Source organism: Phycodurus eques, chromosome 2 (assembly GCF_024500275.1).
Source record: "Phycodurus eques isolate BA_2022a chromosome 2, UOR_Pequ_1.1, whole genome shotgun sequence".
Classification (NCBI taxonomy): Eukaryota; Metazoa; Chordata; class Actinopteri; order Syngnathiformes; family Syngnathidae; genus Phycodurus; species Phycodurus eques.
Window position 1 is genome coordinate 31,238,802 of NC_084526.1, and position 27,800 is coordinate 31,266,601.

The window sequence follows — 27,800 nt, forward strand, 5'->3', positions numbered from 1 at the left end:
ACAGAAATTCTTTTTATGAATTTGGCTGTTCTCAGATTGGATCAGGCCTCATCTGAATCTGGATTAAAATCTGGTATGTAATGCATACCTGACAATGTGAGATATTTGTTGTCGTCCAACTTGCGTGTGAATGTGGCATTCAAGTCCATGGCCCTGACTTGGCCACTGAGATCCTCTTGGAGGTGCCATGTCAATGACTGAGTGTGCCTCCGTTGATTGGGGTGATTTGGGACATCTGTGGTGCCCAGGAATCCCAGTACATTCAAGTCTTTTAAGGAGTACTTTCACTTACACTTTTCTCCTTAGCTGTCTACCCCTGGCAACAAGATGGTGCACATCAAGCCTGCACTCCCATCATTTGATCCTGAAAATATGTTTGCTCCTGACAACACTCACGCATACATATCCACTCACTCCATGAGTGACTACTGATTATTCACATACATATGGATATAGTTTAATTGACATCATAATTTGGTTTAATTTGGTCTGATTTTGTTCAAATTGGATTTAATTTTCTTTATGTATTTCAATAAACTATTCATTGAGCAATCTTTACACACGGTCTGTCTCCCTCGTTGTTGTGGCCTTCGAGCCGAGGTCGTGGTAGGCACTTTGAAGTTGTTAAAGGACTACAGTAATCTGTGTGTAACTACACTTCAGGTAGCATGAAAAAGATGGTTAAGCTATATCTCAACAATTCAGCACTATATTGTTCTGTCTTTGCATATGTATTCAGCATTTATCTTCAAACATATTTAATGTATTTAGAAACAAAACACGGATATCTGCTTAGAGCTTCTTTAAGTGCGGGCTGCTATCAAATGATTCCGCTCTCTCTGCTCACATCTGCTTGGGGTGGCCAAAAATAAAATTGCATCTAGTTGTTGGAGAGTTACCATATACCCCAGGACCGCATTCCTGTGACATTTCTCTTTTTGTGTTTGGTATAGTTCACTGTGTGACGTCTGAAAACATATGCCGGAGATTTTAAAATGAACCTTGAGATTGTATAACAAGTGCTGAAAAAAAAATACAAATAATAATAATAATAATAATATATCCTCATGATATGCATGGGGCCTGAGGAGGTGAAGAAAAGAAGAGATATGATTAGTTCGGTGCCATCTTAAAGTTTTCGAGTAAAGACTGTTGAAGGTTTGGAAAAAAATATGAGGCAAAAGTATTCATACCAACCAATTGTGAGTTCGTTTTTGTGAGGAAAAGCCAATGAAGTTCCAGGAGACCAAATAGACAGTTGTCTGTCGTTTATTGGCAAGAAGTAACAACGCGTTGGCGACAGATAGTTACACGAGTGGTGCGACTATGTGCCTGTCTAAACAAAAAAGTACTCTGAGTAGGCGGTGGGGTGGAATGTGCCAGAAGGTTCTACTCCTTATAAGGCAAACAACAGATGTTACAACCTTTAGAAACAAGCCCAGATAAATGACTTATACTTGCGAATCTACACAATCTTTTCTGTTCCTTCTCCCAGGGTATGCCTGTCTAGATCTCACACAACCTTCTTTATGTATTTCGATATGAAGGCATTCTGTCTTTATAAAAATGTATCAAGACAGCAGCAGTTTTTCGCTCTGAGACTAACACAGTGCATTCAATGCTCCTCGGGATCCTTTCGGTGCCATAAAAATATGCTGTCCTGTGCTCTTCTAGTGCCGCTTGATGAGTCTCTTTTCCTGCAGTGCAGTGATGTTTTTCTGTTTTTCTTGCATCGTCAACTTGTTGCAGATGCTCAGAAAACCCAGGGCACAAGGTCCCGACATTCCAAGTTGCCAGTCAGGACTAGCAAATATATTTATTTCTGTTTTTATCTTGTGCAGGGATATCAGTTTGCTCTTCAGTCTTTCCCTTAAGCTCCATGCACATATTGAAGCATGCAGATTATGATGGGTCAGCACTTTTTTGGCCTAGCTTGAGGCGGGCAGTGGGTCATCGACGATCCCTCACACCATTGGAGAAAACCACCAAAGTTTATGCCAATACTCTCCGGGCTTACAACTTGTAACAGTTGCTTCCTGTTTAGTTTCTGTCACTGAAATAGTGCCACTGGAGTGACCTCTACATGGCGCAGTACTTTTGTTCGCTGTCTGTTATATCCATCCATCCATTTTCTGAGCCGCTTCTCCTCACTAGGGTCGCGGGCGTGCTGGAGCCTATCCCAGCTGTCATCGGGCATGAGGCGGGGTACACCCTGAACTGGTTGCCACCCAATCGCAGGGCACATAGAAACAAACAACCATTTGCACTCACAGCCATGCCTACGGGCAATTTAGAGTCCCCAATTAATGCATGTTTTTGGGATGTGGGAGGAAACCGGAGTGCCCGGAGAAAACCCACGCAGGCACGGGGAGAACATGCAAACTCCACACAGGCGGGGCCGGGGATTGAACCCGGGTCCTCAGAACTGTGAGGCTGACGCTCTAACCAGTCGGCCACCGTGCCGCCCTGTCCGTTATAGATTGTCATATTTATATTTTTCAGTTATGTTATCGCCAAAAAGTCTGGTATTTATCATTTCTTCATATCTTCACAGGAAAAAAATAAAAAACAATATCTTGATCATTTCCTTCATATTAACTGTGTTGCATCATTCCTTGGTTACAACTTTGACATGGCTTACAGGCGATGATTGGGGGGAGAAAAATCTGCGCTTTCATTTTTTAAAATGCCACAACAAACCGACCTTCTAATTTTCCAATTAACACCATGTCTTTAGTTGGAGTAGTGTGCTTCAAAGATTCTCTGATAAACAGGAGAATAAGTTTGGATTACTTGACGTCTGAAGTCATGTTCTGCTTATTTCTTATGCAGAGTAATTGGTATTGGTATAATTCTATTTCTCAACTTTTTTATACATGCAAACATAATTCACTGAAAACACACCTTACACATTTCATTTAAAAATAGGGACTTGATTTATTAGTGCAATGTTATGTTATGTTCATCGAGGTCGTGTTTGTTCAGAGAACATGGTGTGGTACAGTATGAAGTTAGCACATCTGCGCTCCCTTCTCAGGGTTTCTCTTTTCCCCAGGTGTGGTTTAGAGTTTTTCCTTCCCTGATTGGGTGGGTGGGTGGGTGGGGGCTATGGGTTAGTTTAGAGGATGTCGTCGATCCTTGCCAACTGTTTTGTGATTAAGGACTATACAGATATATTTGACATGACTTGCCTCACAGTCAAAGGTTCTCTGTTCAAATCCCCTTTCTGTGAAGAGTTCGCATGTTCTCTCCATGCTTACATTGGGTTTACTCTGGGCACACCGGCTTCCTCCCAAATTCCAATAACATGGGTGTTAGGTTAATTGAACATTATAAATTGTGTTCAATATGGCGATAATCTAATGTAATGCATGGTTATGTGTCTATTTGTTTATGCTGCATGTGCCCTGTTATTGAGTTGTGATAGGCTCCAATACATGGACTGGATGGATGGACTGATGTGTTTGTCCAAGCAAACTCTATGGAATACACAATACTTTATGACTAAGGGAACTATAACATGTCAGTCATGATATGAATTCAAATGAAGTAGTGCACAAAATATACAAATTAACAAATATACAATTAATGCGACACGCAGGCTTAGCTTTGGGGATTTTGCGAAATGTAATCGCACTTGATATCAGCAATTCATGCTCATCCGCAATAATTATTCTCTACGATACTCAAGAGGTTGGCTCAGCTAGCACATTGGCAACAGCGAGTGTGCGTTTTATGCAATATATTATTGAGGCAGATTCAAGGGGGCTGTTGAGGGCTCTCGCCACAGTAATCTGAGGCATACAGTGGTCCGACCTATTCATTATAGCCAGTCACCATGGGTTTCCAAGCATGAACTTTTAATTGAACCAGATAAATTGTTGGAAATCTTTCATTATGGACAGTAGCCTCCTATGAGGACACAACAGACTGGAAATTCTATTAAATCTGTAATGGAAATGATTTATCATGCCCATGGTATACTGTACAAGGTATGCGACTTTCACCTTTCTCGTGGGCTGTTTCATATTCTGCATGTATTACATGGTTTGTGCTCCTGCCTGCTTGAATCCTCAATTCTCAACATTTTGTGTTTTTGTCGAGGCCGACTCTTATAAAGGCAATGTCTAATTTGAAATACATTCCAGAAGAAGGTTTAGATTAGAGCTTAGGTATACAATCCTCTCTACACAATATTCTTCATGGTTGATTTCTTTTTAAGTAGAAAATATTCCTTTCATTCTCCACATAACAGCCATGCTTTTACTGTTGGAAGGAGACTTGTCTTCAGTTTGTATCTACAGATGCTAATAAAATATTACACGAGAGAATACAGTGTGGCACGGCGGATGACTGGTTAGCACATCTGTCTCACAGTTCAGAGGACCTGGGTTCAAATCCGGCCTCCCCTGTGTGGAGTTTGCATGTTTTCCGTGCCTCCGTGCCTTTTCTTCGGGTACTCTGGTTTCCTCCCACATTTCAAAAACATGCATGGTAGGTTAATTGAAGACTCTAAATTCCCCGGAGATGTGGATGTGAGTGCAAATGGTTGTTTGTCTGTGTGCCCTGTGGTTGGTTGGTGACCAGGTTCATGGTGTACCTCGCCTCTCGCCCAGAGTCAGCTGAGGTAAGCACCAGCATGCCCGTGACCCTAGTTAGGGTCAGCGGTACGGAAAATGGATGGATGGATGGACTTGAGAATACAATATAGAAGATCAATAAATTTTTCTGGTTTCATTTATATAGTGCCAAATCACAACATACAGTAAATTACATTGAGGCCATTTTTAATGGTTCAGGATTACACCTCATTCCCAATACAAAACATTCGTTAACTTACAATGAACTAAAATGGAAGTCAAGCCTTACTGTAAGACACTAGAAAGAGGTGATTTCTCCCTATTAAGCCTGTTTGGATTACATATTATGGAAGAAATGTCAATTATACTGGTATTTCAGCATGGATATATCATAACTGAATCTGTGTTTACGTAATATTCACAATCATTTTGTGGGCAAGTACATTTTTGGATTAAATCCATTAAACTGGCAATGATATAAATATTTTTTAACATCAGCCTTGGCAGTGGCACTCTGTGTGGTCAGTGGTCATATATACAATTTATATCTTTTTTTAATAACTTTTGATTATGTTACATACTATTGTGGGCCCAACAATTTAACTAGTTTGACATCTAACAGGCTTACAGTATGTTTCTCTCTTCTGTTGATAGATGGTGATCTAAAAAAAGTCAAGAATTTAAAGAGTGATGTAGCGATTATGTATGAAATAAGAATTGTAGGAATTGTAATTTAGGATAAAGTAATAAGCCAAGAGCGATGTTTGCGTTACTTCCGGTTTATCGTAAGTTTAATTTAATTGTTAAAAATCAAACTAATGTCTCGAAAAGGGCACCACGTCAAGTTTAACTTAAGGAGAAATGACGACAAACCTTTTTAAATCAGTCTTATGATCTGTAGGTTGCTACACTCTACGGCATTTTGAATCCTAGGTTACAGAGGTTTACTTAAATTCAGAACACACACAAAATACGATCACGAGTGGAATTTTACAGTATATTTAATGAAACACACAACTACAAACTACAACAAGAACATAATACTAAGGCTAAATGAAAGAAAGAAAATAAAGAGTACAAAAATGGAAAAGAGGACATCGTGTGTGGTCGCTGGGCTGAACTAAATGAGCGTGTGAGCGTTTAATGCGTTGAGTCAGAGCGAGAGAAGGCAAAATTGGGATTTCGTATGAAGCTAGTAATTTCCCCACGATTATTACGCACTGCTGTTGTACATCATAGTAAGGATTGCAGTGTCGACTCACGAACGCCGATCAGCTGGTCTTTGGGGTGGTCTTCTTCCGGATCTCAGGCAGAAACGAAGAAGGTTCGGTTGAAGAAAAACCAGATGCACAAAAATAAAAAGAAATAGGAAAGGAAAGTTGTTGTCCCATTTGGGATGTGCAGGATCCATCAGGGATGCCGGCAGCTGCTCATCGAGGCCCCGCTGACCGATCGTGGCTAGGGAAAGCGATCGGAGCCGCATGGTCGACTTCTTCGATCGAAAACACCGCCAGCTTGGTTGCGGCAGATGCTCGCGCACGTGGTGGCACCCGGAGGTGCCCGAGGACAAAAAGGGAACAGAAAAAGGGGGAGGGGTGGCTGAGGCCACCCAGCTGGCGAGCTGCCAGCACAGGTACGAGAAGGACAAAGAAGCCTCAACTCAACTCCCCACAACTCTACTCAAGTTCAACTGAGAAAGGTGTGAGTTTTGAGCTAAATACCCCATGGGCGGTGCGTAGGAAGAGGGAGTGCCGACTTGGAGAAGACCACGGCCACCACCCTGAATCTTGTCCGCAAATTTGAGTAAATAGGTTTTAAAATAATAATCTCAAACACTCCCAACTTTGTACTCTCACGCATAGAATAATTGTTTAAACTTTGGTCATGGCAGATGGGTTGCTTATTGTTCAATCCAACATTTCATACTTTTTGATTTCAAATCATGAACCGCTTTCAAAATCATGCAGAGGACCTGTCAAAGTGAGAATGTGGATACAGACACCAAGGCATATATTTGGAATATTTCTACAGTTTGCATGGTATAAAAACGGACATTTTATCTTCTGTTAACAAACATCAAAGGCATGTCCACAAGTTATGCTTGCAGTTCCTCTCAACGCCAGTGGGTGGCGGCTCACGCGCATGGGTGAATATTAACCACATGGTCTGCTTGAAGGCAGTGTCCCTCCAATCCTTTGGTCGGGGAAGGAGTCTTTTGAAGAGCGGAATCAAGATTTGATGGAAGCTGCTAATTAGTTTAAGGTCCACTTGACGTACACCAGGCATTGTCCGAGTCGCCGACTCACAGCAGGGCAGCATAGAGGAGTGGGAGTTCTCAGGTGGTCACGAGTCTCTGTGACGCCTCAAAGTTGCGGCGTGCATGTCCGCGACAGTGATATATTTAATGACACCGCAATCTTATACTATTTTATCCCATCTGAACCAGATTTAAACCGTATGTCAATCCCGAAACTGTGATTTTTCATTGAGTTAATTTTATATAACAGAAAATCACACCTTGCATGTTTCGAAATTGCTCAAATATTCGCAGATGAAGTTGTAACGGGTTGTTCTTAATCCTCTTGCACATCGTCGTCCATAGAGCCAATCAGGTTCAGCAATCTTCAAAATTCAGCTTTGTCCATTGCCAGTTGTTGTGCTTGGTCAAGTGTCACATTTTGTGAATGTGGTGTTATTTGTTGGAAAAAGAAAGTAAAGTTGCAACCAGATTCAGAATTTGCTCTAGTTACCAAGGGAACAATTTGTAAGTATTTCAAGACAAATGTTTAACCTTTGGCAGAGGTCCGTGCTCACTGAGTGCTCTTGTTTTAATTACTTTGACTTTTTATTAGTTTGGCACCGTAGCATCACTTTGCTTTGCATCATCATATTTTCACTTTTATGAAATGTAAAGCCTTGCATTGTCACGGACGATTACACTCACTTAATCTGTAAGTGCCGTTTCTTAGAACTGTCAATTTCAATGGAGCCAGTCCCTGTTGGACACTCTGGCCATTTATGTATGCAGCACCGTGCCCCTCCTACATTGCAGCTAGTAAGCAGACAGTGTGGACTGAGTGGGGTACCAGAGTGCTGGAGGAGCAACCAGCAGCCACACAATGGCAATGATGCCTCTCACCAATAGCAGAAGCTCGACGGGTGCTGACATCATAATATCTCCTCCACATCTTGCTCTCTTGATGTCAAGCCCCACCCGCAATGTTTCCTGAGCAAGTCAGTCCGTGTGTGTCCCTGTGTTATTTAAAACCATACCCCCCCCCCTTCTCGCTGAGCCACTGTGTTGGATCTGTCTACCTCTCCGCATGTGTGTGAGTGTGTGTGAGGGTGCACTAAAATCCCAAGCAGCCAGTGGGAAGAGAAGAAGAGAGTGAGGGGAGAGACGCAGGGGAAAGGCTACAAGCATCTGAGACGGGAGAACGAACGGGAGTGTGATTCAGCTATGAAATCCATCCAGGCTTTTTGCATGCTGCTTTTCTGTCCAGTTTTGAGTCTCAACGCCAGGTAGGCACTGCATGGAAAATGTTTTCATTCATCCAGTTTCACAGACTCTGAAACAAACAAAAGGAGGGCTGTACGAACGTATACAATGTTAGATTATTTATGTAAAGCTCTGTACTGCCCTGTTAAATACAAGAGCCTAAAATTGTCCTGGCAGGGACTCACTGTATTTAGCATGTTGCTTCAGGAAACTCAAGCACTTAAATGAAGTAAGGAAGAGATGATCTGTTTAACTGGGTTATTATCCTCCTGTTGTTGATTGGCCAAGACACAGTTGTCCCATTGTGTGTGTGCAATTCCCTGAATACGATGCCTGCCGCGGTGGTGGTGGGGTGATCACGGTGGTTTTTGGGACTTTTGCTGCATGCTGGTTTAAAAGAGAGCAAGTTGATATCGGGTGAAAAAAAAGGATAAGGCAACTGCTGTTGTAGTTTGCAAGCACGTGAGTGCATGTCTTTGAAATGTCCTGTGAATTTAGCAGGCAGAAAATTCACAGGAAAGAAGAATGACCAAGAGAGATGCATGTTTGGGAGAGTTCTGATCGTACACTAAATTGTTGAAAATCATCCTTTTCCGCCAGTGCCTGACACTGCTGTCTTAAAGAGAGACGTGGGGGGGAATTCAAGGCTTTGACAATACCTTGGAGACTCACATGCAGAAATTCATGCATTAAACATAAAAAAAAAAAAAAAAATCAAATTCCTGCTCCTGAGTGCCTAAAACATTTTAAGTTTGATTTCAAATTTTCTTGGGGGGTAAAGTAAATGACACGTATCTGAATAGAACTATATGATTTTTGTTAATGATAAATAGGCCAATACCAATGTTTGGATATGATATAAACATACGTTTTTGCCCCTTTAGTAGCGTTAAAGTTATTACCCATCAGAATCAGAATCAGAATCAGAATCATCTTTATTTGCCAAGTATGTCCAAAACACACAAGGAATTTGTCTCCGGTAGTTGGAGCCGCTCTAGTACAACAAACAGTCCAGCATATAGTACAATACCCCAGTGGTGAACTATTGATGTACTATTAGACCCTCGCAATGGGAGCGTTCACAAAAGGTGATTGTGACGTAATTTGGGCGCATGTGCATTACCGTTTGTTGGTAGAAGTCCCATTCACTTTCATGTAATTTCGGCTAAGAAAACTTGTTTTTGTGGCTTTTTATCACAGATGCAAGTTTGGGGCAGTTAATGCCAAACAAAGCTATGCAGCAAAGCTTCTGTAGAACAGCGGCAACCATCCATCCATCCATCCTTTTAATATCGGCCTACGCAAACGACTTGTACAAGTCTACAAGTCTCTTGATGCATAGAAGTGTCAATCATTCAATTGTTGATTGGAAAATGTTCAGACAGCGAAACATATCCATACGTGACGTCTATTTACATATTATAAGGCTCATCCATTTGTAATTTGTATATGATAGTAGACCTTCTTAAGAGGTAAAATATCACCAAAAGTAACAGAGGCATCAAGTGTTTAAGAGTGAGATGGAAGTTATTACCAATGTGAGTTGGTTTGTGTAGTTGTTTGTGCCAAATATATAAATATGAACAATATATCTAATATTATAATATTATATTGCAAAACAAGTTATTACAAAGTTAAGTGTCTTACCATTACTAAATAAAGTGCCGATAGCAAACATGGTCGGTCAGTATCGTTCCAGTTGTGTGACGTAATGTTGCTGCACTTAAGCTTCCAATGAGCTTAATGCGTCTTTGGGATGCCGTAAAAGCTCTAAGAATCCTTTATTGACAATCTGTATGTACAGCCAAAACGCAGCACGACACTACCATTTATTAATTAACGGAAATAAGCGTGAATAACCTGATAACTCATGGTCGGCTATTGACTTCCATAGGCTTTCTATCATCCGAGACACCACGTGACCATTTGGTGACGACAAGGCAAACGCGCCCATATAGCAATAAGCAAATATATACTTTTTTATGTTTACCTCACATATTTGTCATCATTTTATTGTGATTTTGTTGGTGATGATTATTTCTAGCGGCACGGTGGGCGACTGGTTAGCACATCTGCCTCGCAGTTCTGAGGTCTGCCGGTGTGGAGTTTGAATGTTCTCTCCGTGCCTGCGTGGGTTTTTTCCGGGCTCTCCGGTTTCCTCCCACATACCAAAAACATGCATTAATTGAAGACTCTAAATTGCCTGTAGGTATGAATGTGAGTGCGAATGGTAGTTTGTTTCTACGTGCCCTGCGATTGGCTGGGGACCAGTTTAGGGTGTACCCCGCTTCTCGCCCGAACATAGCTGGGATAGGCTCCAGCACCCCCCGTGACCCTAGTGAGGATAAGCAGAAAGGAAGATGAATGATTATTTCTAACTTACTGATGTCTAAATTTAGTTTTCATTACGTTCGAGTGTATTTCAGAGCATATGGCTTTTTTTAAAAAAATTGCACTTGAGGCTTTGAGGTGATTCTTTGGTTGCTAATGGGAGTTTGCGGTGCTGTGGAGGTAATTTTTGTTGGTCAGCACACATTTCAAGCTACCTCTTGCAGATAATATCTTGAAACCTAATTAACTGTAAACACAGATCTAAACAGGATCTTAAACGATGTTTTGAAGAGAAAATTAAAAAGTAAATAAAGATTTTATGATCAAGGTGGTACTTTATCAGTTACCTGCTCAACTTTTTAAAAATTGGGCAATGGGGATAAGGCAGTTCCAGTGTAACATCTGCCTTATTAGCCTTAAACGAACATTAGCTATGACCACATAGCATATTAATACAGTAAATAGATGTCAGCTATGTATTTATTTTCTCAATAAGAAATGTTTATGTGAACTGCTAAGAAGGCTGCTTAAAACTGAAGAAAAAAGCAGAGTTCTAAAGGCTATAAAGTCCTTACGATCCTTCTTGAGGATTATCAAATAAGAAGTAAATCAATTTAACACTTTTGCTGTCATTGATAGTTTACCTTTTCAACCGCTTTTATACTCACGTCTTGGTGATGAAAAGCATCACTCGTGTCACTCTCTACTTTATCCCTATACTTGGCTGTCAATGACAGCAGTGCTATTGCTCCTGACAAGAGCATCATTATCCAGTATTAAATTTTTACAAGTCATGAAGTTAAATCAATAAGGCAATATATATAGAGTATATAGAGTATTTTCCTACATGGTCGGCCCTACTACTGATTGATGACTCTGTAGTTTTAATTGGGCCCACATCGTTAAAGCTTATCGGCTTTCTAGTGAGGAGAACTTGCTAAGTGTGGCTAATGGTTTAGCCACATAAACACAGAATGTTGTGGCTACCTAGACACAAGTGTGTAGGTTTCATAATCTAGTGCCAATCCTGAAAAAGCAAGTCCATTGACATACTGTGAATCTATTTTAGGAGGTTACTTGCTTCCCCAATTGAACACGTTTTTTAGGATGTGTAAATGACAGAGAATTAGATGGTTTGTGAAGAAGACAAGGGTTTTGGTGCAGAATATGTAATCACCTGGCCATGTAATTTGAAGTAGTATTTGTCTCTGTGTGTTTTAATAGCTTCTTTCTGACTTGTAATGAGCCTACCTACTGTATCTAGATGGCTCCAAAGAGAGAGCTTGGTGTCCTCTATTTCTGATGTGCTTGCAAGTATCAGGGAAAAGTCACCATTGAACTAGGAAACTACTGTACCGTTAATCCAGAACACCTTTATTTCTACTGTGCTCCATTATTGGCACCCTGCTGCAATTGGTGACATATTTTATGTCTGTTGACTCTTAATCTTCATCTAATATGCTAATTAGTTTTGGGGCACGAGCACTAATTAGTTACAATATCATTAAGCTATTGTCAAAATTCCATGTATCATTGCACAATTGTTGCGATGACCCAGTTACAATTGTCACTCATTTTTATTTTAACTTTCTTTGTATTTTTCTGTTTGCCACATCCAACTAAAACAAATTATAGTGAGATTGCGTTATGGTCGCATGGTCCTTTTTGAATTCCAACTTTGTTGTTATTCTGAGGGCTCATATTCTGTTCTACTGCAGCATTGTACTGTAACATTGAACATTACTGAATGTAAGGCAGACGAGAGGAAAATGAATTGTGACCTGTGCTGTCGAGTCTCGGGAGAGCTCTCCCTTGCTTTTTTACCTAGATTCACAATCATCACATTAGTGGTATGTGAGTGAATCATTTTTGTATGTTAAGTACAACGTCCAACAAGGTATGTCTGACCTGATACAATTACCTTGTGTAAAAAATGCATTCTTATGTGTGATTGCCCTAAAATCTAAAAATTACTTCCTCAGTAATGCTGTTATAATCACAATGCGATGGACGTTAATTAAAAATGTGTACCTGCCATTTTATGTGAGCATTTGACCAGTGATGCCAACTCCAGTGCCAGTGAGAGTGTAATCAAAAGGGTTTGACTTTAATGAATTGCGTGAGAAACTCCAGCCGCAGAATGATTGTGTAGGGCGGTGTGTCATTGCAGAAATCAATTGGTACTTAGGCACAACACAAGGCTGCTTTGACACCAGCCCCATGAGATATGATTGTCCACCCCAAGGTCAATGTTGTAAGGCTAAGAATGCATTTCTGTATTAGACTTTTTTTTTTTTCTTCCCCGTCTGCACGGATCAAACAGTCCCACCTTTTTCACACTTTCAAATATTCTCTTTCAGTGTGTCTCCTAAAACATTTTGACACATTTTCTTGACACCATCTTTGATGCCTCTTGCATCAGCAGGCTTTTCTTAGAAGAAACTGCTCTACCTGGCACTGCCACCACTATATCCAAAATGTTTGATTGTTTTAGATCTCACATAAAAGGACAAGAGAGAGTCTGGGATTGCTGATTGAGTACAGACAAGTACTCTAATATTTCAAGTGGTCTTTTTTACATGAAATAAAACTCGTGGAGCACCAACCACTTGAAGAGACTTCTCATCAAAAAACGAGTACTCTCTATGACTGACTTTTACATCCAATTCCTCTTAAAATAATGTGCTAAATTACACGCACATGTAATAAATATGATGTGTTATGTATTAGAAAACACAACATATAAAATACAATATTTTTGCTGTCTTGCATGTCTTGGTTTATCTATTTTTATGTGTGTGGTCATACCACTCGATAGGTGGCAGACTTTGTGGTACAAATCCAATTAAAAAGAGCACGCAGTTATGCTCATTATGGTCTTTTCTGTGCAAATTTTGGCCGAGGGCATTTCTGCCCCACACAGCAGAGAAAGGATGCAGAGAGAGCGTTGTCAGATAATATCAGACACACACACAAAATAAATTATGCCACTCCAACTGATCATATTTGTACACTACATATTTGGTCATACATAACACAGCAAGCTTTTTCTCCCACCAATTGTTACTTCTACTGGTACTGTTACTTGTTTCTTCTACAACACAAGAACATTATGTAGAACAACACTTCTTGCCTTTGTGTACCTTGTTTCAAAAACCTACACCATCACTGAGTGGGAACTGAACCCACGTTGCTCGCACCAAAGTCAGGCGAGTGTACCACTACACCATCAGTGACCATAAGTGACTCCCCTTCTAAATTAGATAATAAAAGAGAATAGAATGTGAATCCCAAGGAGTACCAAGTGTTCCATAAATAAATAAATTAATAAACAAATAAATACACGCGTAGCCCTGCGATTGGCTGGCGACCAGTTCAGGGTGTACCCCGCCTCTTGCCCAAAGTTAGCTGGGATAGGCTCCAGCATGCCCGTAACCCTAGTGAGGATAAGCGGTATGGAAAATGGATGGATGGAAATAAATGCATATTGAGTGATTGATTGATTGAGAGATTACAATATGAATCTACACAATGATTTAGTCGAAAGAGTTTGCAAAGATAATCAGGAGGTCCAGTAAGGGGAGGTGAATAGCCGTGCATCCTTAAGCAATGTTGAACAGTTGGGTGGTGGACTGCTTTGGACAAATATGGTTTCAGCGTGCAGTACAGAGCTCACCGGGTATTTTCCCCCTTTGAGTGAGGCTTAGCTGGGTTGCAAATAGTTTAAATTGTTACTTTGTTCAAAGTGCCATCTTTATGCAAACTTGTCTTTATCTAATAATACATTGGAATCTTGGAATGCATAAACACTCTGATGCTGATGCTTCTTGCATAGTAGAAGAGGTGGTAGGGTTAGTGTCAGAAAGGATGAAATATTAACAGAACTGATTAGTAATATAAGTGCAAATATTTTCCAGGGAGCAGGGACCACTTGGACATTCTTCACCTTCAGTTTATTTTACACTCTAAATCCAATTCAGCAGTGTCGGAAAGTACTTGACAAGCAATTATATCTTGTTTTTGTTGGTCATATTAGTATCTCTAAATTCTGGAGGTCAGTGAATGGTGAAAAGGAAGCTAAAGGTTCATGTGTGTACTGTGCAAACATAGAGAACAAAATGCAACCAACAAGTCTCATTCCTGATTCAGAGACTTAAGTGATGCACTATAATATAAAGTCACTCTCAGTGAAAGGTTTTTCTACACCCAGGCAACAAGATGAGAAATATATTGGCTGGTGGTTGTGGCCTTATTTTTGTTACCATGACAAAAATGTGATTGAGCTTCCTCTTCTGCTCTTCTCCTGCCTTATAAGTCAAACTTGACTCTGAACATTGGACAGCCCAGTATAAAGACGAGATATTCTCCACTCAAGTTTGGAGAAGGCTACAGCTAAGCTCAAATCACAGTGTAAAGGAAAGGAAATCAAACCATTGGTAGGGCCCAATGGGAGCAGTGTGATGGGCTCTGAAAGTCTAAAGGCTCTTTCATATGAGTGACTTAAAATAACCATTAGGCATGCAACTTGAAGAGATGCTTAGTTTTATATTTGAGAAACGTTCAGTCTACTACACTGTTTTTATCTATGCTCTCAGAGGGTATTTGACGTTAAAACACTGATTATCGTTTTTCAGTTTCTGATGATCATTTTTTTTTAAATTAAACATTTGCTTGTAGTCTGACCTTTTACCTTAACTACCTCTCACATCTTAAACCAGATGCTCTTAAACATTTTGTGCATTTTGTTCTGATGAACGATAATTCTGAAGATGTAGTGGTGAAAAGAAACCTGTGCTAATTTAACCTATGACTTTGGCTACCTCTTATATCTTGTCAGTAAAAAAAACAACTTGATAACAGGGAGCAGCTGTTCCCCCCAAAAAAATAATTTAATAAATTATCAGTAAATCCAGTCTCCAGCGGGGTGGCCATCTGCCTCGTCATTCTGCTGTATCAAACACAACTGGTCATTACAAATTATTAAATGGTGATTAAACATTCATTATATATTTTTAAAAAATCCATTACTCTAATGTGAATCTCTTGACATTATCTTATAATACCCTATTTACAGAATTTTGGAATGCATTTTATAGCTCTGCTATAAAAATAAAAATAAAATGTTTGTCATTCTGGAAACGAAAAAAAAATCATCATGCATTTTTGTCATTCGGCCTCAATTTAAACCATTTCATGTCTCCTGCATTTGGTGCAGAATGAGTAGTGTACGATAGATTTAAACTGTAATTGCTGAATTCCAATACGAACATAATTGTGTAGTCTTGCAAAATTGTATGCATCTTCTTTTGCGGATCAATTAGGAATCTTCAGGTCATCTGAGAGGTTTTCACATCAAGCAATTTATTTCCTTTCCTTTTTCTGTTCACACACAATGTTCCTGCCCATTATGTTGCCAACTTCTCTTCCCACATACAATTCATTGAAGCCGTTCTGAAAAACTTTGATGTGGATCTTTATTGCAGCTTCAACCGGAGCTTGCTTGTATTGCTTTGGAGCTGTCATTACACATAGTGTTGTGCTGTCAAAATTGCTGTTGTAATTGGCTGAGACTTAATTGCTCTGTCCCTCTAAACATTGATGCTTGTGTTCTCCGAAATGAGTCATTACTGGAGGGCTTGGCTCTTTGTTTTACACTGTAGTGCAAGATGTATAACCATAATAAACAAAAGCTCAGCGCCATCCCTTGTCATAATGGCTGCGAATAGAAAACGACTTGGTTGTTTTCAGCGAATTGTTGCGCTGCAGCTTCAAGTCAGTTTGTTGTGAAGCTAAAGCAGCATGCTGGAGTGGTTTTTGAATCTTGTCACATCTGATCAATGCATATAAATGGGACACTCAGGGCCTTTCAAAGGTTCTTCAATGTGAATGTTGGTCTTGGCATAAGACTTGTGTCAAAGTGTCATCATCTTGCATGCTTTATATGATTCCACTGCATCTGAAACTGACATCTATTGATCACTCAATTCAACTCGACAAGGTTCTCTGCTTATTATTTTTATAGTTCATTTAAGTATTCATTTTAGCAATCAGCCCAGAGCCTCTAAGACAGGGGTGTCAAACTCATTTTTGTCGCAGGCCATAAACCATAAAAATCTTTAATCCCCTCATCATATTTACACACGAAATGTATGAACTAGTTTTGGAATCAGAAATCAAGGGTAATGGGTTTTTCAACTATTATTTATGTTTGGTAACACAAAAATACTTGCAATATCTCAACGTTGTCATTTATGATATATGACAATTTGAAATTTTGGTACAGATTTTAACTCGAATCATGGAAGTTGACACATGATTTTGCCTTTGCGGGCCACATACAATCATGTGGCGGGCCGGATCTTGCCCCCGGGCCTTGAGTTTGACACCTGTGCTCTAATATGAGTAACATCTCATTGGTTTACATATCCATAACTGCATGGGAACATTTCAAATTCAAGTTAGTGAAATTTCGAATGGAAATGTGATTTCGATTCATTCATCTTCTATACCCCTTATTCCAGCTTCCATTGAGAGGCAAGGTACACCCTTGATGGCATATACTGTATAGACAAACAAGCATTCACGTTTAGAGTCTTCAATGAACCGACCATGCATGCATTTGGAATATAGGAGGAAAGCAGCGTACTCTGAGAAAACCCATGCATATTTTAGAAGTAAGCCCCTGCTGTATCGTGCTTCAACGTTCGCACCCCTGCTACATTTCAGATTTTTAAGGGATTTTTTTTCGGATTTTGAAGTATACAGACAGATCTAGAGATGTATGCATTCAGTGTCGTAACACGTTGTGCTACAGCATACCAGGCAGCACTGTGGTCTACTGGAAGAACTGAAGCACACACAGTTAAATCATTCACCGCCGTGGACGTTTATATTTGTCAACTGGAATCCAATCGTTGACTACCACAGATGATTATAATTTTCAAGTATGTTTTTTTACTGGGGATTGAAGTTCAGCACAGTTTTTGATTAAAATGCATGTGTGATCAATAGCGAATAGCCATCCATCCTTCCATTTTCCATACCGCTTATTCTCACTAGGGTCGCGGGCGCCTGATTAAAAACATCTTAGAAGTAGTCAAACAAGACCTCTGTCGCTTACGAGCTCTGTCGGGATATATCGGCCATATTTACGGCGTGCGTAAACTATGACGTCACCAAGCGTTTACGTCGAGACGAAGCATGCGCAGACAGCTTTTCCGGGCTCTATTCCGAATGACGGTTCACATGGCGAAAATTTACTTCTGATCGGTTTGGCAAAAGAAATATTCCATCCCTGTGAAACCGAATGAAATTCCATTCGTATTCGGCCTGTTTATTGTTTATTGATGTGTTTATATGGAGCATTTTCATAGGGTTTGGGATTTTAAACTGATTATAATCGGAATAGAAGGCTCTATGTAAACCAGGCTAATCTTGCAGCACTTTATTCTTTATTTCAGACCCCGGGGATCCATATCACAGAGTAAAGTTAAATTTAAAAGAGAAACAAGAAATGAAATTGTAATAATAATAATCTTCGGGTGAGAGGTAGGGGACACCCTGAAATGGTCGCCAGCCAATCGCAGGGCACATATAAACAAACAACCATCCATCCATCCATCCATTTTCTGAGCCGCTTCTCCTCACTAGGGTCACGGGCGTGCTGGAGCCTATCCCAGCTGTCATCGGGCAGGAGGCGGGGTACACCCTGAACTGGTTGCCAGCCAATCACAGGGTACATATGAACAAACAACCATTTGCACTCACAGTCATGCCTACGGGCAATTTAGAGCCTCCAATTCATGCATGTTTTTGGGATGTGGGAGGAAACCGCAGTGCCCGGAGAAAACCCACGCAGGCACGGGGAGAACATGCAAACTCCACACAGGCGGGGCCAGGGATTGAACCCGGGTCCTCAGAACTGTGAAGCTGACGCACTAACCAGTCGACCACCATGCCACCACAAACAACCGTTTGCACTCTCATTCACACCTAAAGGCAATTTAGTGTATACAATTAACCTACCATGCGTGTTTTGGGGATGTGGGAGGACAAATTAAGTGAAATTGGATCATTTCCCACGGTGCCCATGATGATCTCTCACAGCACACTAGGGTCCCACAGGAATCACTGCACTCCACAGTGTCCAAATATCCATCACACTTCTCGCTGACAATATTATTTTGATATATTATCTTTTTTGTCTTGCCTTCCAGCTGCAATGATTCTCACCTTTGAATCAAGTGAACAGGGTGAAACAGACATCATGTTTTTCACCAGCAGCATGTTCAACAGTCACTGCCGTTCAGCGTTTACATTATCTTCTATTAAACACCTTCTCTGTAACAGTTAGTGTGGCTCAAAACTCAAGTAATTGCGCTGGAGTTATCACATTTTCCCACCATCTTCCACTTCCATCAGCTCTATCCATTTACCAGTTTTGTTCTTTTCTTCTGTCTCCAAACCCACAATTGGTTTACAATCAGCGAAACCAAGGAGCTCGGAGGAATTATCTACAAAATGATGGCGAATTCAGAATATGATGTTTCTTTTGGCATGAACAAAACAGGGTTATAAATTATACAGGTATACACAAAATGCTCGTATCATGGAAGATGAAGAGAGACCTCAGTGGTTCATTCCTTTCATTATTTATTTTGCTGCAGCATTCGTCTCTTCTCTAGTTTTTGCTCTACTGCATTTCTGATGATGTTTCATTCATTTTTCCAATTGTCGACTTTAACACTATGTGTTCATTCATATCTTAATTTCAAAGATGTTACAGAATCTTACCAGATGTATGCCACGTATTGATCTCTAACAAAAATGGTTCTTGACTCTATTAATATTTGAGATGTTCAATTCTGAATTGAAATGAATGTGAACAGATTTAGCAGTATTAATATATTCAATCTCTGCTAAATTGCATACTTTAATCATTTTACAATGACCAGCTAAGGAAATTAAGTAAAATGAATTACTAAATGGAGATTTCCCAATGGGAAATTTAGCTCTGCATTATAATACCAGTGGGAAACAACTTCTGTCAGACATATGATAAGTCAGACTTGTCAGGCATTTCAGTTTGTTCCTGGTGGATTATTGTTTTTTTTTTTTTTTTTTTTTTTTTACTGTTATGTTAATTGGATAATCGTTTGGTGCATTGCAGTAAATTGAGCAAATGCAGGTTTAATCATGGAGTGACTATTGAGGAACGAAGGTTTGTGGGTTGAGCAGCAATTAAATGACCGCCTGCACCTGAGTCATGCAGATAAGTCAACAAAAGGAGAATAGCTCACCTGTTTAATTAACACTTTGCTTCACATACGAACCAAATACACCCCTCGCTTTAGTAGGTGACACAAATGAAATAGGTATGTCAGTATTTAGACAAAACAAATCCAAAATTGAGATTTTCATTGTAAAGTTATCACACAAAGCTGCCAAATTGGATTTTTCATATTCTCTTTTTTTTTTTTTTTAACCCCTCTTTGTTTGTTTGGTAACCTGTGGTGAGCATAGTGTGCAGCATCGTTCTTATGTTAAATTTTTCAGGAAACAAAACATAGGTTTTGTTTTATGAAAGCTAGCTGAATCTTAATCCTTTATCAGTCGCGAGCACACCTCCTTGAAGGCATCTGGTTGATTTCTGTTATTTATATCGTATCATTTCCCGAGCATATTGTAGTGCCCGGATCCATCTTGGATGACAGCCCCTAGTTCCAGTAGTCCCATATCGCCGTGTTTATTCACTGTGTTACCAAGACACATGACTGATAAATACACTGCCTGGTGTGCACTGCATGCACAAGGAGATAATTTTCAATTTAGTCCATCGCATTTGGAACAAAGATCTTTACCTCTCATATGTTTGTTTTTCAAGTGATCTGATGCCTTGTTTAAGCGTTCAGTGGCACTTCAAGTCGAAGACTTTGGTCAAAGAGCAAATACAGTATCTGCACAGCTTTGAGGCCATTACAGAATGAATGACATTTATGTAGAAACTTGGTTTCATTTGACATTAGATCACATTTTCACCATTCTAATTTTTATAGATTGGTGAAACTCCAACATACTAAAAAATCATCTTAAATTAAAACAGTAAAACTACCAATGCAGGCAGATCACTGACAGATTAATGACCTGGAGATAGTATTCTGGGAATAACTCTTCTTGGATGAAGGTTTGTTTTCCACAGTTGCCAATCAATCTCTAGTGTCATTTGGCAACAAATGGAAACCTACTCATGCTGGTCACCTTGCTGATTGCATCTCTCTGATCAATTTGTCTGTCCCTGCTTTTATTCTGTATATTCAACGAGAGTGGAAAGAAATGTCTAACCCACAGAACGCAACCCTGGTTTCGTGGGTGTGCATATACTGTATGTGCATTGAACCTCACTGCTAGGTTCAAAGGGGGAAGCTAAAGAGTGTTATGTTACCAAAGTCTACCACTCTGGTTTGCCAATCTGTCAGATGTCTTGCTTGACTGAGCTCCACACAGTGATGGTGTTGACAAAATGACAGGATGGGAGCAGCCTACAGTGAATATCAATTTGACTCAAAAACTTTGTTTCCCCTCAAATGCTTGAGCACCCACATCCTGAAAATAAAAGCAAGAAAGCTTTAGAAATACAGACTCTACAGATGATTTATAAAACACATTTCATTTGCGCAAAGCTCCTAAGGTCACATGCATGCAAGTCATCGTACAGTCTGAGCTCTTATACACGAGATGTTCTCTCACCAAGGGTGAAATTACACCCTGATTGCAGATTATACAAACAATGACAGTAGATTTCAAGATGCTGTTTGGCTTTACGTCTGTATGGCAATGTAGAGGTTGTATGTCTAAGCCTACAGTATAGGTAATGTCGTTCTTGTATTCTCTGCGCTATGCTTTGATTTGCTTACTGTTGTTCTGCTGAACACTGTTTGGATTTGAGTAGTAGGGTTGCCGCCAGGGGAAAAAAAAGTCCAGAACTTCAATGCTGAAAATTTTAAAATACTTGGGCCCTTGTCAGTCATGGGAACTTGGACTTGTCATCACTTTTCTCCCCATTACAGTTTTCCTGCTGAGAAGTATTGAAATGTTTCTCAAATCTTACACTTTGTTCTTACACAGCATCCCTTCAATGGTGGTTAAATTGAGGGCTACATGGGGAGGTTTTCATTTCACACAGATCTGAAAGCATGGCTTGTACATTAAAAATACCACCGTATTACTGTTTAACTTGCATCGTATCTCAAGTGTTAAATAAATTATAGAAAACATCCCCGGTTGCATGTTTTGACAAATTAGCATTTGATGACAGGTATTTGGATTAACGCCGATTTAATGAGCTTTATGAAATTCCCTGGAGGATGAATGTGTAGTTTTGGGATTACCGACTTCCAGGATATTGTTGAAGACAGGCAATGGAGAATTTCCGTTCTAAATCCATTAAGATGTGTGTCTATCGTTACATGCAAGGAAACAGCAAAACAGTTTTACACATGATCTTATTGATGTGCAGCAGGAACAGATGTATGCAAATAGACATGACTGTAGAATCCTAAATGTCCTAAATCTTGGGAGCCTTTGTCATCTTGGCACCATGCAAAATAAGGGGAAAAAAACTGCAAAATGGTTTAGAAGGCAGTATCCCCCAAGGTCGTGAATGTTGTGACCACTGAGCAGGAAACTGATTTTTATGGTAAGAGCTTTCTCTTACATTTTAATATTGATGTTCATGTTTGATACAATGCCTTTGAGGAATCAAGTTACAACAGCAATTCAGTATTTACATGCCGACTGGAACTTCTTTAGGAAGTCAAGCTTTGCATTCTAATGTATTCTCGTGGATACTGTCACACACAAACATGGACGCACGCGCACACACACACACACATGCACAATTGTATTTCACATATTAGTGTTTTATTCATTATTTACATAGGAGCAGACATGTTTTAAATATTCAGGATCCAACCACCTTCAAAATTAATGAGACGTAACTAACAAAGATTCCTGGGAACTGCACTGCGAATGCCCAATCTTGTCCGATCTCAGAAGCTAAGCAGGGTCGGTTGTGGCAGTACTTGGATGGGAGACCACATAAGAATACCAGGTGCTGGGGTTGGGCAGTAGGCCAATCACCTGCTGTTGTCAAAACTACGGCTTGCAGAAACCACAATTGGGGCCTAATGTACTTCATGGCACTGAGAGCTCTTAAAAAATAAAAGGTGAAAATATTTGTACAATAACAGCGCTGTTATAAATGTTAACTCACCAGATGTCCTGGCTGGACCATGAATATTACAGACCATTATTAAGGTAAATGACCCATGGTCATCTTGTCACAAGTCAATGTACTATTGGCCTTTAGCTTATTAATATCCTATATTTTCCCATATTCCTTCCAGTGCAGATTGGGATATGCGATTATTAAGGTGAGGCCTTTATTTGTTGTTGAATATTTTTAGGTTAGTTTATGCATTTATTTGCATCTTTTTTTCAGCAGTAAAAATATTGTTTTAACCCCCTTCATCACGGGAGTTACGTTCCTGAGCCACCTGCGATGGGTGAAAATCTGAGATATAGAGAGACCATATGAAACACTGACTCTACTGCACTTACATTGAAGCCCCGCTCACACAGAAGTCCATGGACAAACAGATAATTAAGTCAGTACCTTGGACAATGAGTACATGCTTAGAACAGATATATTTATTGTATGTGACAGTAATTTAGCTAGTTTTATGTGATTTTCTAATCAAGTGACTATTGGGTAGATTACAGTGGAACCTGTAGACACAAACTCCGGTTGTACAATTCAGAATTCAAACAAAAATCCATCCATTCATCAATTTTCCACACGATTTGTCCTCATTAGAGTCGCAGGCGAACTGGAGCCAGTTGACTTTGGGGCAGGAGGCAGGGTACACCCTGGACAGGTTGGACAATCGAAGTACATTTATTAAAACAAAAAACAAAACACCATTCCCACTCACATCAGCACCAATAGACAATTTAGAGTACAGTGGAACCTCGATAAAACAGATAATATAACGGATATCTGATGATACGGACCATCGGAACTGAACAATGTGTCCAAAAATAGTTTCCATTGTCACATAAGTCTGTTAGAGAATGGGACTGATGTATTTCGGGGTCACAGATGGACAAAGAAATAGAGCCTATTCCAAAAAATGTGCCTCCCGTGCCTACGTCAATGCCCCACATGTTGAATGTGGGGCATTGACGTGGCAGCCATGTCGTGATGGTTCGATCTATTGCAGCACAGACAGAGAGTGTTATGGAGACATGGAGACATTTTTATCTCAGAGAGTAAGAATAAACTTTTTACCAGATTGGCCCGGTGGCTGAGTGCAGATTTGCACATTTTGCCACATCGCCATAAAAGACAGTTGACACAGTTTGGTTAGTGTGTTTTAGCAACCGCTATTCCCTCCGGAAAAAGCTGTTCGCCAGAATTTTTGTTTTTAGTTTAAAACGACTTACTTTAACGTTTGGAGATAAAGAATTCACCACTACCTGCGACCGAAGGCTGAATCAACCAAGCCAACTACTGCTAACTTCTTTGCCAAAATGTGAACTACTTTAACTACTTCCTAGTCCGAAACACAAAAGGGTTATTTAGTAGCTCAGGAATAAAAGTCCAGGAAGCTTGAACTTAACAAATCATTTGCAATAACAAATCTGATCGAGCCACTCGGCCAGCCAGCAGCTCCGTGCTGTGTCCGCACAGCTGGTGTGCTTGTCGTGGCTTTATACAGGCTATTTTAATCATGTGAAACCGAAAAAGTAAGTAGTTTTTTTTTTTTTTTTCATTGTCTGTAGAATAACTTGTCCTGTATTTGTTGATTAGTAGGATGTACTTACGTTTTGTTCAAAGATGACTGTGTGTATTGGACATTATATAGGAATTAGGGCCCATTTAAAAAACAAACAAATGCTGGACCAGGATGGAATAAATTAGAATTAATTAATAAAGTACATGTACAAACTCATGTTTCACTCTCTCTGTATAGCTATCAATCAGTCAATATTAACTTTCCATCTCCGTATTTGAAAACACACGCACAAACCCACAATATATTTATGTAAATAATATCCAGAATGTACTGTATATAAGGGTATATCAGCGACTCCTGGGTGAATTGGTTGTCACCTTGTCAGGATAGTCTCTTTACCAGGATATCATCGTGGTAAAAGCACAAGCAATACAGTATTTTGGTCTCCCAGGTCGCCGGAGTCGCTGCGACTGATCAGCCTTGGCAGTCGTGGCAACGTCTCCGCCAGTGAGATAGGTCCTAAAGACAACTAGAACAGTCCAGTGGCGATCGATTCAATGCCCTGAGAATGACTTGTTTAAAAAGACATGAAGATGGTCAGGGGTTGCAGTGAAAACGATCCCCCTGTATCTAACCTTGCCAGTCTTTCCCTCAGCTTCTACAATCCCTACAAAGGGTCTGCAAAGTTGCCTGCTATGGGTATTGATCCAAACTTACCAGAATCCCCTCTCACTATGCACTGTTTTTCTTAAAATTTTAGCAGATACTTACAGAGGCATCTCCTTCAAAACCGCAATTGCCTTTTGATGTCCTGTTTTTAAGTTATTAAAAAGGAAATGTTATGCTTCACTAGATGAAAAGTACATCTATTCATCCATCTATTAATCTGATTTTATACTAATATTAAATATACCGATATCCTTTTTATTTTAACCACAGAAATAAATCCTACCTGTGAACATTCTGCAGCTACAAAGCTACACGTAGTGGGGTATCCCATATCACTGACTGTACATCCCATGAGTCTGTCAAAGCTTATGTAATATGTTACGCAACTAATTTATCCAACACCTCCGAGCCTGAGTTAAGAACAGGTTTCTCCGAATATAGCACTTGGCTGTGTAGCAAGCAGAATCCCATTACTTAAATGGATAGGACTAATAATAAAATATGACTTCCAACCGAAACGAATTAGCAGTGATTTTATGCTCTTGGAAATGTGTTGAGTTCCCTTTCCACATAAATACCCTTTATATACAAAGCTTTTAAGCAAGTTGATCTCACTGTTGCTAGTGTGTGTTAATGGAATGGAGGAGGGATGGTAATATATGCGCGTTAGTGCAACTGTATAGCTAAATTAATGCCCCTGAGGCAGGGAGCAATGCTGGCTCGATGTGCGTGTTTGCCAATTTGGCAATCTGGCCTGATTTTGGAGAATTTTATCAGTGCATAGGCAAACAGATACTGAGGTCTGCAAACATATTGAAGTGTCCAGCAGTTATCATCAGCTCTTTCTGTATTTCATAAGGTATGTGCTCTCATTGTCTGTTACCAAAGTGGCCAAGAGCAGTGACAATGCTCCATTCACGGACAGATCGCTGCGATTATACATGGTCCTCTTCCGCACAGAGATGTCTCTGTCGAGACTCTCATTGTGCCACATTTAAAGGGAATGAGAGAAGCCATCTTGATTGTCGGCAAATTCAATTGACTGTGTCCACTCCCACAGTAGCACAGCAAACCCACGCTTGGATACGTCGGGGTGTGCTGCTCTACGAAATTGCCAACACCGGTCTAAACCGCACAGTTCCCACCCGCTGCGTTGGACTAATGCCGGTCACAAAAATAGAGCCCCAAATGTTAAGGGACATTGATCCTGTCTATTTGCCTTGCTAAACAGCACCTCAACAGTAATTAGGAAAAAAAAAAACATCTTTCCAACAATTAGTTGGACATGTTTTTCATTAACTGTAATTTTCAGATTTTTGCACAATATACACTTTTCCAACAGTACCAAGTCACATACCAAAAATACTAGCAGTCCCTGCCAATATAATGGAAAATGTACTGTACCTTACAGTATCTCTGTGACTTTGCCCTGAGTTTGGATGATGATCAAGCCCCGATATTTAGATGATTATTATTCTCTCCTGTTTATCAATGTATGTACAGTATACTGTATGTAGCCTGTACAATTTGTTGTCAATCTATTTGTATTTGCATAACTCAAGTTAGTGATTTTGGGACCATTTATTGGTTGCTTTTGTTACTTTTTGTGTAATTTCTGTTCAGTTAGAAAAATAATCCAACATGTCACAATTACTTCATTAATTAATCTTTGTGTTGCACGTATTCAAGTGTGCTTGATATATCGGTGTCTGTGAATGCAGTGTGTGGTATTGGGTGTACTTCAGTTGACGGCAGCATGCATTGTGTGTGTGAGTGCACTGTGGCAAGAGAACACAGAGATGCAAGAAGGCGATAAAGGGTCATTTAATCCATCACATAGAATTAATGAAAGGTGGTCTGGATCAAATGGTTTCCAGGCTTTGAGAGGTTCTGTAATATAATTTTTAGTTCATCTTCAGCCGATTTGAATGAATTTTGGATTGAATACATGGCTAAACCGATGTAATTAAATTGAAGCAAATGAATTGTGTTTAAAATAGATTCTCTTCTGCAAACAATGGCTGTTGTGAGTAGTCCTTTAACAGGGATAAATTATGGAGTGCTTTTAAGCATAGAAAGCATCCTGAAATAAACGGGTCAACAGGGAATGTTTCATTCTTCTAAAGATTGTATGCTAGAAACAAATACAAACAAGTGACTGGCTATATTGGATAAAAGAACATACAGTATGACAATAGTAAGAGGACAGCAATGCAACAAAAACTGTTTAAATAAGTTGTAACAAAAAAAATATAGGGTTCTATAAAGACGTCTAATAAATGACATAGAGACTTATAGTCGCTGCACATTCACCTAAATTTAGGATGTATTTTTCCCCCAGGCTCCTGAACCAGTATCACATCTCTGACGCCATGTTGATAAACTGTCACTTCCTGGCACAATTCCACTAATTGGCATTTCCCATTACGGAGATGGGATGTCTGACAGTCCTCCTGTTCCCATGACAATAACAGTAACCATGCAGGCAAGTACCCTAAAGTAAAGATTTTAGGGTTGGATTTATTTTCATATTTTTAACTCTGCACTTCGACTTTTAAAATTGTCCGCGTCATAAAAATCATATGCATTGGTCCTACAAGTAGTATAGGTTCCGTTACTTACCCGTCGATATGTTATGCATATCTACAAAATATATACAATAGTTATTAAATGGAAAGCTATCACCACTCAACTTTCAAAACATCCCTCTATTTAACACTGCACTATAATTTTGCATTTAATGTTCATTTTGTGCTTCAAAAGGCAAAACAAGACTAAAATAGTAACTTGCATATTCATATGCATATGAATATTCCCGAAGAACATGAATAGCTGTTGCAAACAACTTAGTGGGATTAGCACACAATTTCTATGGGCTTTATCGTATAGAAGAAAAAGGCAGCAGAAACAGTACAAATAATTTGT

The 27,800-nt window shown here is 39.7% G+C and overlaps 1 protein-coding gene across 2 annotated transcripts in view; it reads left to right on the forward strand.

The window, feature by feature from the left end:
- Positions 1–7,890: 7,890 nt before the first annotated feature.
- Positions 7,891–27,800, forward strand: part of luzp2 (leucine zipper protein 2) — a 195,020-nt gene continuing 175,110 nt past the window's right edge. For both annotated transcript variants that reach the window (XM_061702713.1, XM_061702722.1), the window contains exon 1: positions 7,891–8,102. In XM_061702713.1, coding sequence (XP_061558697.1) covers positions 8,041–8,102 — 62 coding nt within the window. In that variant the 5' untranslated portion in view covers positions 7,891–8,040. The remainder of the gene's footprint in view (positions 8,103–27,800) is intronic.